The sequence below is a fragment of the Linepithema humile genome, chromosome 4 (assembly GCF_040581485.1).
Source record: "Linepithema humile isolate Giens D197 chromosome 4, Lhum_UNIL_v1.0, whole genome shotgun sequence".
NCBI lineage: Eukaryota > Metazoa > Arthropoda > Insecta > Hymenoptera > Formicidae > Linepithema > Linepithema humile.
The window spans coordinates 5,712,179-5,726,512 of record NC_090131.1 but is presented as its reverse complement, the minus strand read 5'-3'; the positions used below and the strand labels follow the sequence as shown (position 1 = coordinate 5,726,512).

Genomic DNA, 14,334 nt, shown 5'->3' with positions numbered 1-14,334 from the left:
ACTCTTATACTGCTGTTATTGTTATATTGTTGTTAAGACTATTAAGACTATTGTTAATCCCCCGTTGTTGTTGCACATTCGCTGTTCACCGCCGACTGTTATTATCGCGAAATCGATCGATTTCGCGACGCGACGGTGTAACAGCGACAGTGGTGAGAAAGAAAAATACCCGCGACTTTACGAGGACACGCGTGCTTTTGTCGAATCGTGTCGGGAACGAGAAGGACAGAGAAGAATCCGAGCAACGAGTCAGTGTACATAAAGCGGGAAAGGAAATAAACAGACAGCAGGAAGCGGAGGTGACACGTGGGTTCGTGGGACAAATAAACACCGACTGTGCAAAAAGTCTCATTTAAGTACACTGTTTTCGCGGTGATCGATTCTTTGTATACCCTTCGGGACCCCACGGGAGAATGGTAGTCAAGACCGAGACCGCGAGAAATGGGCACGAGTTGGCACCGTTGAACGAAAACCGCCAACTCCAGAACGTGACGATCGTGGCGGAAAGTCAAAATGTCGCGGACGGCCCGGAGGCGAATGAGAACAGAGCGGCATGGAGCGGGAAAATGCAATTCTTCCTCAGTATTATCGGGTACAGCGTGGGTCTGGGCAATATCTGGAGGTTTCCCTATCTGTGCCAACAGAACGGAGGTGGTGAGTATTAATAGTGCCGGTTAGGACAATCGCGACACTGCGACGCGCAATATAACGACGAACGTGCAAATTGTGTGCCAGATACATTAAACGAGAATATTAAACGAGAAAGTTATGACTAAAGATTTAAATATGTAGACCAAGTTTTATTTATATATTAATTTATAATACGCATGTCGCCTGTGATAATACTGGTAAGCTAAGTGTGTTTTTATTTTTGCGACCTTCGTGCAGGCGACACCTCGAGGTGTTCTTGAACTATGTGCGTGTCAGTGGTTAGCTAGGTGAACTCCAGTTTCTCACATATGAACGTGTATAGATAGATCATCCCTCACACAGCATCCATAGTGATGTCAAGATAGAAATATTTTTTTTCCTCATGTTCTCATATTTTATACGTTATAGAATAGCATCGGCAACGTTTATACTACTTGCAAGTAGTATAAACATATTTGTTCGATATCAACGAAAACAAGTAAATTAAAAAAAAATTTTATACAAATTTATACTGTTTTGTGAAATTACGAATTTCCGATTTTCGAAACTAGAAATTGGCTTCGTTGTGAATTTCTGTATATTAAATATATTAATAAAATAAAATCCCTGAGAACTTTAATAATTAAAATTGGAGGAAATTAGTTTCTTTTCATTTATTTTATCATCAGTTTTCCAGATTTAATTTTCTTTTCGCAAATATGTAAAAAATTTGGAATAAACGTTAGATTTCGAGAAGTGCGAAACACTTTATCTGACTTTATTTATTTATTTCGAGTCATTCGGTACGTGAGGAGCGTTGACGCGTGTATGATTCGGTACGATACGTGATAAAATTGCGCGCAACATTGAAAATAGCTCTTGCAACTTACAGCCGACATCGGATGTAAAGCGAAGAAGAGCAGGGACAAGGTTGCTCGATACGAGGGCAGTGGAGCCGGTATAGCGTACAGCTAACTATACTAGTCAACGACTATTTTCAGGTATCCCACAGTCCCACGCACACGTTAAATATAACTGCTAAGAAATATTCCGTGCGTTCTTGAAGGCATACCCTCTTTTTCATTGGCCAAATTTCGATAACTAATGCACTCAGCAGCTCGAATATTATAAAACTTTTACAATATTGTATTAATTTTTTACTTTACTTGTAAAAATTGTAATTGCTCATTTTTCTCTTTTTCTTGCATATATCCAATATATATATATAAATATAAAAAAATAAAATTCTCTTGCAGCAGAAATACTATTAATACGCCAGAACGCGCTTAGTGGCTTATAATTTATGCGATGACGAATGGCTCGGCTTTGTGCGATTCATTCAGTTTTCATTAACTCTGCAGTTCCGTTCGAATCTATTTTTTGTGACCTATTTCTATCTTTAAAACACGATGATATGTTACGATTTTTGACATTTTCAAATTTTACACTATTAATCTTTAATATTTATGAATTTCGTGGTTTTTATTTATTCTTGTGAAAACAACACTGCACACTGTATAGATTAATTAAATTAATTTTCCCATTTAATAAAAAATTTATGCTAGCAACGTGACGCAAGTGTAGCGTAATATTTTTTGTGTGGAAAATATACTGTATATATTTAAAAGTATACTTAACTACGGTCTATATAAATAGATTTTTTCGCTATCCGAGCGAAGGATTAATCTCCCTTTAGAAAAACGTAATTAGTGCGATAGTGGTCGCGTTGTTCGGATAAAGATTAATATTGTGGAAAATATTAGGGGTCGAAGTTGAGAACATTGTCGTCTTTCCGTACAAACGCCTTCATCAACTATTATAATAAGAGTGATAACATTCCATTAAAATTCGCGTGATTATTAAAAAGACGGAACATCGCGATAAATGAAACAAAATAATACAAAATCAATACGGAAGAGATATCTGCTATTCGTCAAGATAAAGTTGGTTCAAGGTTTCATCTGAATTTAATTTAAGCTGACGTGAAAGGTTGACCAACGGCTAATGCTAGACATATACATATCAGCGACGTAGCATTTTGTTTAGTATCGCATGAAATATGAGTATTATATGCGTACGTTGCAACCTGGGCAGATTTTATGGGTGTGAACTTCTCGGATGGAAAATACCCGCTCGTTTAACGCATAAAATTTCGCTTGCGAATTTATTTCAAGCTGAGCAATTTCGTAACAGGAGTATTTTCTTATCAACGGCGTTTTCTTATCAGAAGCGTTTTGTTATCGCGAGAAACGAATTGCTATTTAACATACGTATGCTTTCGTGAAGGTAGGTCACGAGAAGTGCACGGTTGGCCCTTAGCGTGTGGCCTCATGACGCCAGAGTTTATACAAACTCCGAAATCATATCGGTTACCATCCAGCAACTGCGCAGATTGTGCTTCCGTTACCAGATTACCGCTCTCACGCCTACCTCATGCTATAGGTAATACTTTTGCCTAAAAGTACCAGACGCCCCACTTATAATTTATTGCGAGAGCCAAAATTAAATACCGGCGCGATTTTGCTGATTTCGATTTAAGGCGCAATATACGCGAAAGAGTTTATTTTTAAATCGTCCTAAATATAGTTTTTTTTAAATATGAATTAAAAACAATTAAAAAAAGTAAACCTCTACATTAAGTACGTTAGATTAAGCATAATAAAAACTGGTAAACTCTGCTCCATTAGGCAATAAAAGGGTTAATTTTTTGATCAATATCAAATTGCGTACCAACTATAACCGGCGAGAAAATTGCGCGTAATTACAGGCCGCGGTCGACGATTGAATTTTGTGATTTTTATTCGCGGAATACACACACGCTTTGAGACCAAACGAGTCAAAGCCTCGGCTTTCAATGGAAATTTCCTCGTTGCGCTGTCCGCGTCGCGTTCGCGTCCCGGCGCGACGCGTCGCTGAACGCCTATCGATCGATCCATACCACTGTGTAACGGAAAGCACGCGACGGTCTAACATCTGCTGCTGTGCTTCGCGACCCTACCGTAATGCGACTTTAATCAGAGAACCTGCGTTACGAGCCACTAACATGGTGAACGACATACAATATCGACTGCCACTGATGTTATCGCAAAGTTCACAAGTAAAGAGCTGTGATCGTGGTCGATATTTACTCTTGCACTTGTATCAATTTCATTTACTTTGTTTTACTTTTTCAACTCTCATAACTCTTTTTTGCTGCTGCCAACATCAATGTCTAGATATAAAATATTTTTTATGATTAGATATAAATTATCAACCGTTGAAATTAATAGCGTTTCTGTAAATTTTCTATTTTAGAATTTTATATGATTTTTTTTTGTCGAAAAGGGTACGCTAATGTTTCTTAGCACGTGATTTTTTTCTTTGATTCGTGTGTGTAAATATCAAAAAAAAATTGTCGGATTAGTGGAGTGGTTGAACGGGTTAGGACTTAGGTTACTCGATCAATACAAGGCGTTCCAGCTACCGCCGCAAAACTAGACATCTAAAGACAGAAAGAGAGAGAAAGAGAGAGAGAGAGAGAGAGAGAGAGAGAAAGAGAGAGAGAGAGAAAGAGAGAGAAAGAGAGCGACGTATTAGGAACTGGCATGCAAAAAAAGCGAATGACGTAATCTGATAAAACAGGAAAATATCTGGAACAAAACACTAGCTTCGCTGGTATGCAAACTAAGAAAGATATTTAAAAATCATAATTTATGCAATCTCTAATATAAAATTATAATAATCACGTAACAATAATTTTTAAATACGACGTATCTTTGAATGTGTATATCAGCAAAATTCATATTCTGTTTAAGTTATTTTTCTATTTTACAATATTGCGTAATCCGTTCTTTAATTAAATATACGTTGTGATTTTTGCGACATTTCAATATTTAACGTCGAATATATTCGTGGAAGCTTGAAATTACAAATTCTGACATTTGCCTGCGTATTTTTAGGTGCCTTCCTCATCCCTTTTTTTGTGATGCTCATCCTAGAGGGTGTACCCCTCTTTCTGATTGAGCTGGGCCTCGGGCAACGTATGCGGCAGGGTGCTCTGGGTGTTTGGAACACTATACACCCTTGGTTAGGCGGCATAGGAATCGCGTCTTGTATAGTTACTTTTTTCGTCGCGCTTTACTACAACGTAATTATTACCTGGTGCTTCTACTACCTCTTCAACTCGCTCGGGGTAAGCAGATCGATAAGGTTCACAGCACCGATTGTCGCCACCGTAATCTGCGTCGAGACATCTTAAGTAACTTCGCCCCTTCCATTGTGCTAATTTAAACTTAAATAGAATAATGAAGGGCTCGTTTATAATTGATACAAAGTGTTTAAAATTTGTCAATAACATATTTTTGTCGGAAATGTTAAATGAAAAAAATTTTAATTGAAAATTAAAGCTTTTCAAGCGATAAAGAGTAATGCTGCTTTCAATCATTGCGACAGTTAATACAAAGTACTCGACTGTAATGATTAATGGCGTTGTCGGTAAATATTATCGGTATTTGTTATAAATATGCAGCACGTTGATAATATTCATTTTTCTTTTCATGTTTTCGATTAGGCTGTCACGATCAATTTTGGTGTAAGTATTTAATATTTAATACCATGTATATTGCGCAATCACTAAACATTATTAAATGTTATTGCATCGTTTGCATAAGCTGCATAGCATGCGCGTAAATTTTGCAATATAGGGCTTTCAGTTCAGTACTCAAAGTGCCACTTCGGCTTTTGCGAAGCGATGCTCGTTAAAGCAACTATTGATGATCTATTTGCATATTTCGGCGCAATTTAGCAATCACTGCCGTGGGCAACGTGCCCCGAAAAGAACGGGGAAGTGATCGAGGAATGTGCCAAGAGTTCGGAGACCGCATATTTTTGGTACAGGGTTACCCTGGACGCGGCACCGTCGATCGAGGACGGCCAAGGTCTCAAGTGGTGGATCGTACTTTGCCTCTTGCTCAGCTGGATCGTCGTCTTCTTCATCGTAATGAAGGGAATACAATCGTCCGGCAAAGTAAGATGTTATCTCACTCGAAATTTCATTTCGACTTCGTCAACCTTAATTATTATTACGATTCATCATGTTGATAAAATCAACTCACTGATATCTAAATGGCATCGTTCTTTCAGGTGGTATACTTTACGTCCATGTTCCCGTATCTCGTGCTGACCATCTTTTTCATTCGCGGGATAACGTTGAAAGGCGCGAGCGCCGGACTGGCGCACATGTACACACCGAAGGTGACGATCAATCTCGATCTGGGTTGGGCTTATCGGAAAAAGCGATGCGAAACGCCGGACATTGGACGTTACGATATTATGACATTTGCTTCCTTCGTTCAAGGTCGAGAAACTGTTGGAACCTACGGTCTGGCTTGATGCGGCGACTCAGGTCTTCTATAGCTTCGGGCTGGCGTTCGGTTCCCTGATCGCGTTCGGCAGCTACAACACTCCGAATAACAACTGCGTTCGGGACGTGATCCTGGTGAGCGTGTGCAACGCGTTTACTGCCATTTACGCGAGCGTTGTCATTTTCGCCATTTTGGGGTTCAAGGCAATGTCAAACGTGGAGAAGTGCGTTGTCAGGTAATGCGACCGCAAGCGCGGCCATCGTTTCTAAATTCGCCAACGCGAAGAGGGTAGTGAGAAAAGAATCATCCACGGCTGCAGGATGTATTTTTAAACGGCTATGATAATTATCGGCGCTTTCGCTCGACAGACACGTCGCTTTTATCAGTTATTACATTAGCGTGTAATAAGTCACGTTAATCAAATTCTCAAATTCAATTGTAAAAATCAGCCACATCGTGTGTATAACAGTTTACGTTGATAACTCCGCGGAGTTAAATCAAAATCGAATCAGTTATACATTATTAAAATGCATATGAATCTGCATTCATCGGAATGTGATTTAATTAAAATATTAAAATGTAAAAGACAGACAACCGAGTATTTAGAGAAACGGGAGGGACTGAGTCGTAATAGAACGGGATATGCTAATCGTTGGTACGACGAAGAACAGAGGGACGCAGAAGAGATATGTTAAATCGCTTTTATTTTAGCGCGAGGGACACCCTGGTACATAATGGGCTCTTGAATAGCACCATGCCGTTCGCCCTCGAGGACTACGAACGCTTTATGAAGACCTTCAACTCTTCGGCAGTGAACTTCACAATGAGACCGTGTAGTCTCGCCGAGGAACTGAACAGCGTGAGTAACGGCAATTCCATGCATCTGTCGGCCATGTATTTGTGAAATAATTAAGTGTACCGCTTTCAGGCCGCCGAGGGTACCGGGCTGGCTTTCATCATATTTACACAGGCGATCGTGGAGCTGCCGGGCGCGCCGTTCTGGTCTTGCATCTTCTTCCTCATGCTTCTCGCCCTTGGTCTGGGCTCGCAAATCGGAATACTCGAAGGCATGCTGTGCGTAATCTTCGACATAGATCTTTTCAAAAGAATAAAAAAGCAATACATGACGGGTGAGTGCAATTGCGGTCCACCGATGTCCGTGAAAAAAACTTCGACATACAATGTTGCATAATTTTTATCGTCTGATTTGCGGTTTTAGGAGTCGTTTGCGTCGTGTGCTTTTTCGTCGGGCTTATCTTCTGCACCGGTGCCGGAGAGTACTGGCTGAAGATGTTCGACAGCTTCGCAGGTACCATCGGTCTTGTCATGGTCGCGCTCATGGAGATGATCTCCGTGGTCTTCGTGTACGGCCATGAAAAGTAAGTTGAAATAATTCCTCTCTTCCAAACGCAACTCATTAATAATCGCGCGAATGCTCCGCAGATTCACGAAAGACATCGAGGAGATGACCGGATATAGGCCAGGGGCTTATTGGCAGATCACGTGGCGATTTCTCGCCCCCATTATAATGGTTGGAATTCTCGTGTCTAGCATCGCTTCCATGTTCATTAAGAAACCACAATATTCAGCATGGAATGCAACATTGGTATGATATTATTGTACATCAAGCGAATGAGTATTTCGTAATTAAGTGCTTTTAAATAATATTTTTTCCATACTTTTAGGGTGCGACAGAATACACGAATTATCCCAGCTGGGTGCTGGGCATCGCTGCGGTCATTATTTTCGCGGGTATCGCGCCGATCCCGATTGTTTTTCTCCTACGGCGATTCCAATTGGTGAAACTCGATGTGGACATACATCAAGGAAGCATACGTCGTATAGACACAACTGTTTCCACCAAAGAAATGATGAATGATGTCGACGTGAGTATAGCTTGTCCTTTTGATCGTAGCCACGTGTATTTACATGTAGAGACCCCTGATAATTTATGACCATTGTGGAACTTGTGTGGTAAAAAAAAAAAGAGTCGCGGGAGAAAAATATCCGTAAAACTAACGTTGTAGCTTGTGGTCGTTTGTGATGGAATGTGTGTAAAGTTCGCGACAAACGGTCTATTTATTTGACGTACAAATTATACGAACGCACGTTGCCTTCCCCGTTAAAATAATTGTCTTGAACGAGTAGCGTTGTTCCGTCTTCTTAAAATAATTATCCCGAACAAATAGCGTTGTTCCTCCCACGTTATGTAGCTCTAAACAGAGTGGCGACGTAATTAGCACACCACGGGCTGAAGAGTACTATTAACGTTTTATCGTGGGCGCGCGATTGAAGAGAGTCGCTTAATGTCGATCCTGTAATTTCCTTATGGCGCTAACTGTTTCTCATAGTGAGCCAATTAAGCATGTTGTTTAGGTGATTCACATTTGAACGTACAATCTGCAGTTGTAGGTAAGCATCCATTCTGTCTGTGGTAACATCGATTACTCGATATCCCCGTAGCTACGTTACACGTGAGTTCGCAGTATCAAGTATCTTTTGAGAATGCATCCTCTGAATGTTACTCCTAGCGCATTCATCGTCACACGTACACGGTGTCAGCGTACGCGCAGCATCACGCGGCTCTGCTCGACGGCTCTCTGCCTTTTCCATTTGCGCGATCAAGTGATACGGAACGTCGCAGTTAATTGATTGCACGAGTTGATAATGGAAGAATACGACGTCGATATCGTTAAACGAATCTGATATATATGTACACTATTCATAGCAGAATATCATCTCATCGTTTGATAAAATGCATGTTTATTTATTGTTAGATCTTTCAAATAAATATTCAATAATAGAAATATTTTTTTCAAACAAAAAATTCATAAATGATAGCGTTAAATATACATCTATAATATTTTATATTATATTTAAAATATTCTGTTTATCAGATATTTGTATATTAATTCAATTTTATATCCCCAAATCAGTAAAATTTAAACAATCAATAAAAACTATAAAAATTAATTTTTGCACATTAGATAAAATTAGATAAAATTGTTATAATAAATCCATATCGAACGGTTGCTATAAAAAATCAAGTAAAAAACTTTATTAATGCGATGAGTCAGCATGCTTGCTTTCGGTAAGTATGTCCCGAGGTTTGGTCTGATTAGCATGTCAAACATGAATCTCCACAATTCATCCATCATCAAGATTCATGTTATGCCTCACCAGGAATGAAGAAATGTTCATGTATGTATCGGACAGTACAATTGATCGGTTGAGAATTAAAAGTGGTTTGTCGACTACACGTGCGCGATAATATAGATCATCTTAAATTCCTTCAAGTTCACCTTCTCGCCACCGCAAAATGAGAAATGAGAAAACAAATAGTTCGAAAGTAAGAGCTATTCTTAAGTCTTCGGTCACATGCTAAAAATTTGTGACTCGCGGAAGTCAAAAGTTCATAAATAGCTTCTGCTTCCGAGCTATTTATTTATCAATTCCCACGTGGTGCGTGTGGGAGAGGAATCTTAACAGAAGTTTATTCAAAGCACAGATCACTTACAATACTGAACCTTTCGATTCTCATCGAGACTACGATCTATACATCTTGACGATTCAAGTTGAAATAATTTTTAATTAAAGTTATCAAAATCGTTAATGGTGAAAGTATACCGTTTTCCCAACTTTTACTAATAATGACTTCTTTTCATCAAAGTGCAATATTTTTACTTCCTCGTATTAGAAATGAAGATCGTAGCCTCTTATACTTTTCTTAGCTAACCTGCCACGATTCTATATCTAATATTATTAATTTTTCAATTTTCAGCTTGACGAATATCCCGATCGACTCGAGGATTTCCCGGAAGAGGATGAGGATGATATCAATAGCGATGACGATGATAATGTCGCGCCGTCTATGAGTAAAATGGCCAATAAAGCGATGAAGGGTAGAGGTTTCAAGATGGAAGCGAAAAACTATAGAAGTACATAATCGACGTGACTCCTTCCGTTCGTTTGTGAGTTGTACCGAGTGTACGAGGTTAGTTTTCGGCAGTGGTTACACATATACAAAGACCATATATTGACGTTTTAAATTATGATCAGTATTTGTGTAAACAAGTATTTCGATTTTATGTAGCAGTATGTATTATACGCTATACGTATGTAGATACTTACAATATCAATTATTAGTTGGCGAAAACTTATAGAATTATGTTTTGAAACAATTATTTGCACGAATATATTTTTATAATTTCAGAAACTTTATTTTTAATTGCATAAAAATATCTTTTTTGATATAACAATTTCGAATTAAAAAAAAAAATTTGGTGCTTTGTAAAAAATGTGCGTATATAGATTTTTCATACAAATTTTTTTTAAATGTAGTCTTTGTATATTTACAATCACTAAAATGTCGGGGCCGTGCGTCCTTAGATGGAATATATCGAGCAAACAAACGAGCAACAAATGCGAAAATTTAAATTTATTTTTTAAATTTTCCTCGAAGCTGTTTCATGACTGAATCGGATTGAAATGCAAATCAAACACTAATGAATGTTTTATTTGCATTCGATATGATTTACATATCTTCCGACGTTTAAAAGCAGCAAAGATTCGCATTAGTTGTTCGTTCGTTGTTCACTTGTTCGAAAAGTAGCGCGTGTTGACCGATCTTTTCGTGTATATACGTAAATCTTCGCATTAGGTACAGGATGAAATCATCATGAATTAAGCTCAATCTGTCGAATAGAAGCGCCGATAAAAGCAATATATTATACGGAATACCTTTTAGCGGTGTAGCGCGAGAAACGATTAATTGTGTCGCAGCGGTTCATGCTCGAGCTTTACCGTTGTACGCTCCCGGGCGAAATCGCGTGGATCAGATGGATAGATAGCGGATAAATAGTGGATAAAAAAATATAGCGAGGAGAATAGAACGTTCTGGCTTTGTAGGCCCGCGTGGTGCGAAGACGATCACACGCTGGATCGTTGATTTCGTCCGTGTTAATTCTATTTTAGTTGTACAGTGCAACTTCCGTTTTAAGTAGTTTAAACTTTCCAATGAGTGAGACGTCGGAGAGACTAGACAATAAAATTGAACGTAGTCGAGTCGTTAGTCAAACGTAGTCGATTTTGTTTACTGCTCTATACACGGCCCCGATCAAATATGTATTTTCGATTCCTCCGAGGTTCTACCCTTCGCGTGTCAATGTAGTTCAGAATTGATCGACTTTGGCTCCAAAAGAATTGATTTCAGATACTAAATAAATTAATGCCATTTTTCAATTTCACTATAAAAATATTTTAAGCGCTTTTAAAATGTTTTTCAAATATTCAGAGACAATATATTAATTCATATTTATTCCAAATTAAAATATTTACATATTACAAATATAATGAGTTTGGTTTTAAAAAAATTTGTTGGTTTAGCATTTTTTAACATGGAAAGTTTGGAGCGATGGAGACAAGGTCGACCAAATCTGCATTATTTAATCGTACGAGCGGCGCTAAGTTCGGCAAATAATTACGTCAAATATATGTAAATTACATTTTTAATTAGTAAATAATTAGATTATGTTTCGCGGAACAATCATTATCTTAGGCTCTAAAATTGGCTTGAATTTTATTTTTAACTTTTATTCGAACACGCGGCTATCGTGCGCGCGTGTTAAAGCTGCGATGATGTATTGTTAATTTAACAATTATTAAATGTCATAGCGATGCGTCATTTTACTGCTTTCGTTGGCAAAAACAAGAAATACAAAGCGTCACGCGGTGCCATTATATGAAAATGACATTTTGAAAAAATACAGTACGGTGCAAAATATATTGGCAGAATGCACTTTGGCATTGTGATGCATGTATTTCGTGCTGTCTTTGCAAATACGAAATTTTCGTAGGATGTTTCGTTTTATCTTCGTAAAAAGATAGCATCTCGCGGAGAAACGTTGAGCGTAAGTACGTTATTTGGCGGGTCCAGCTATTTTGGCTACGGAAGTATTAAAGCGCTACGCGCTGAGGTGATCAACGAGTGGTCGGTGCGTCAAATTTCACTCTCTAAGTTTTCGTCCGTAAGATAATGTGATGTTGTACCGGTGTATGCCGGTCGAATAACCGTAATGTCAATAATAAAGAATAGGCGATCCGGAAACTCGCCTTTCGCTGTGCAAATTTCGCGAAATGTCCTTTCGCGAGTGCGTCACGATCCTAGCCCGTAAACGTCGCTGTCGATCATCCTGTCTTATTTATATTGTATATAGTTTAAATCCGAGATCGATCAACCCGCACGAGTGAGCGAAAACGTGTACAGTAATATAGATTTACGCGAACACCGGCGACATTAATGGTCCGTACTGTACAAGCGTCGAAAGGCGCGCGAGGAAGGATAACGCGTATGTAAAATAGAAGCGATCAGAATATATTATCATATTAATGACATTACGAATTCGATGAAACGTAACGCGTGTGCCATTGTAAATAATAACTTGGCGTTATGCCAAAACCGCATCTAAATTAATACCTCGTGAAGTACCTATTTTTTGAATCGCTTAGGATAGTAAACGACATCTCGTATTCTCTACTTATTTTCTTCCCTCTTTTCTACGTAAAAGCGCATGTCTTTTCCTCCGTGCGTGAGGAATACAAACTTAGAGACTAGTCGTTCAAGCGCAAACGTAAGCGGACAATGTGCAAACTACGTTTCTGTTCGATGCATGAATTACACTGATAAGCGATAATGCTCGTCGAAGGGGCCGGCTCTATGTAAAACACATATGGCGTGGCAAAAGTAAATTTTCCTGAAACGTCATTATTCCGCCTATTTACATTTTGTGATGTCATGCCGTTTGAGGTCATACTACATCATCCCACGTGAAAAGTTGCGCAAAATGCGTTATTTCTGTACTATTAGCCGGCAATTTAGTTTTAAAAATCGTTTTATATACAGCGCACGTTACATACGACAATAGGTCTGTTTTTTATAGCTGAACTGGCTGCACTAGTTCAGAGTTTATCTTTCTCCTTCTAATGTGGAGGGAAAAAGATTAACTCTGAACTAGTACAGCCAGTTCAGCTATAAAGAACAGACCTAATGTATTTATTGTACGAAGTATCGAATCAAATTCTCCTTTTCTTTTAATTTGTTTCGTAACTCTTTGATTTTATCGTAATCAAAGAAGCAGATATTTGGTAGAATGACAATGATGTACAAAACTTGCTGTTTGGACATAATTATAATGTAATGAATTATTGAAAACGTTAATTAATTTCACTGAAAACATGCGAATATTGTTAGAAAATAAACAGATGCAGGAGAGAATATGCTTCCTCATTATAAAAGAACACAACAAATTATCTCCATCAAAAACTTTTTGTTTGTTCTTTGCGAGAAAAGAAAATCGTAAAATATTTTTGTTTTTCAAAAATCAAGGAATATTTTTATTTTGGGAAACAGGGTGACAGTTTTGAAAATTCAAGATGTAGCTTTGAATCAAAAAGATCGATGTGGCCCTATTAATCCTCAACAAAGGTATGTGGAGTCTCTTAGACTTGAACTAGACTTAAACTTTGCCTTCCAGATCGTGTTTATAAGAAAAAAAGAACAAATAGTTAAAAGATCGTTCCGGATCCTCTCATACCACATTCTTTTTTCTCAGATTAAACTACGCGTGTATGTCAATTCTTCAAAACCGTATTAACGATTTAACTAAAGACTTAAAATACGTCTTTTGATCCATATTCTTATTAAATAAAGATTAAATGGCACCGTTAAATACAAAAAACATGCTTATTCTCTTTCTTTCGGTATTGATAAATTTCAAGTTTCGCTTAAACGTTTGTGTCCGATGCGCTCGGTAATTCCTCGAAGTGATATATGTACATAGTTATAATTGATATAATTAATGTTGGATAGTTCTATCTTAAACTGCTAACAAAATCAGTTGCATGCACTCCTCGTCGGAAAGGAGATTTCTGTCTCATGCGATAATTTCTTAAGTTATGCGTAAATATTAAGGAAAAAAAAGCGAGTATTATACTTTTGTTCATTAGGTTTATGCGTGATAGCAATTATTTTAGCCCAAAGAGATCAATTTTGATAGTAAGCGAATACTTCCGATTGTATTTTATTGCTCGACACACTATGTACGTTTCTTAGTAGCGCGATTGCTCAAATCGCAAGTGTACTTGTTCTTGAGCATTGTCGCGGTACTTTTAGCGACTGAAACTTAGACGTTTACTAGGACACAGTGTACACAAAAGTCAAAGCGTTTAAATAAAAGCTTATTTATTGCCGAAAATTACGTTGTTATTTAGTGTTTTCTTTGTCAAAAACTTTCGATACGTATTTTTTGATAAATTCGATATAATCTTGTAAAAATTTTATCAGTTACGAATTATAACATAAAAA

General features: G+C 37.9%; 1 protein-coding gene across 4 annotated transcripts; it reads left to right on the top strand.

The window, feature by feature from the left end:
- LOC105671882 (sodium- and chloride-dependent transporter XTRP3) lies at positions 1 to 14,224 on the top strand. Of its 4 annotated transcripts, none has more exons than XR_010889712.1 (13): positions 1 to 654; positions 4,569 to 4,801; positions 5,180 to 5,200; positions 5,414 to 5,635; positions 5,752 to 5,862; positions 5,966 to 6,207; positions 6,684 to 6,831; positions 6,901 to 7,102; positions 7,192 to 7,351; positions 7,416 to 7,578; positions 7,658 to 7,858; positions 8,379 to 8,446; positions 9,754 to 9,895. XR_010889712.1 is itself a non-coding variant. In XM_012366394.2 (13 exons), exons 3-13 carry the CDS (start codon positions 4,595 to 4,597, stop codon positions 9,916 to 9,918), a joined length of 1,842 nt encoding a protein of 613 aa, XP_012221817.1. In that variant the 5' UTR covers positions 514 to 654; positions 1,523 to 1,631; positions 4,569 to 4,594; the 3' UTR covers positions 9,919 to 14,224. The 4 variants fall into 4 exon arrangements, 3 of the variants coding, with proteins under 3 accessions (XP_012221816.1, XP_012221817.1, XP_067209202.1); XM_012366394.2 differs by lacking the exon at positions 8,379 to 8,446 and adding an exon at positions 1,523 to 1,631 and having other exon boundaries at positions 514 to 654; positions 9,754 to 14,224; XM_012366393.2 differs by lacking the exon at positions 8,379 to 8,446 and having other exon boundaries at positions 9,754 to 14,224.
- Positions 14,225 to 14,334: the final 110 nt, after the last annotated feature.

Bases quoted from the DNA above. Each gene is read 5' to 3' on its own strand.
- LOC105671882 (XM_012366393.2), top strand. From the start codon at position 414: ATGGTAGTCAAGACCGAGACCGCGAGAAATGGGCACGAGTTGGCACCG. The intron at 6,832-6,900 runs GTGAGTAACGGC...TACCGCTTTCAG, and splicing joins TCGCCGAGGAACTGAACAGC to GCCGCCGAGGGTACCGGGCT. The intron at 7,103-7,191 runs GTGAGTGCAATT...TTGCGGTTTTAG, and splicing joins AAAAAAGCAATACATGACGG to GAGTCGTTTGCGTCGTGTGC.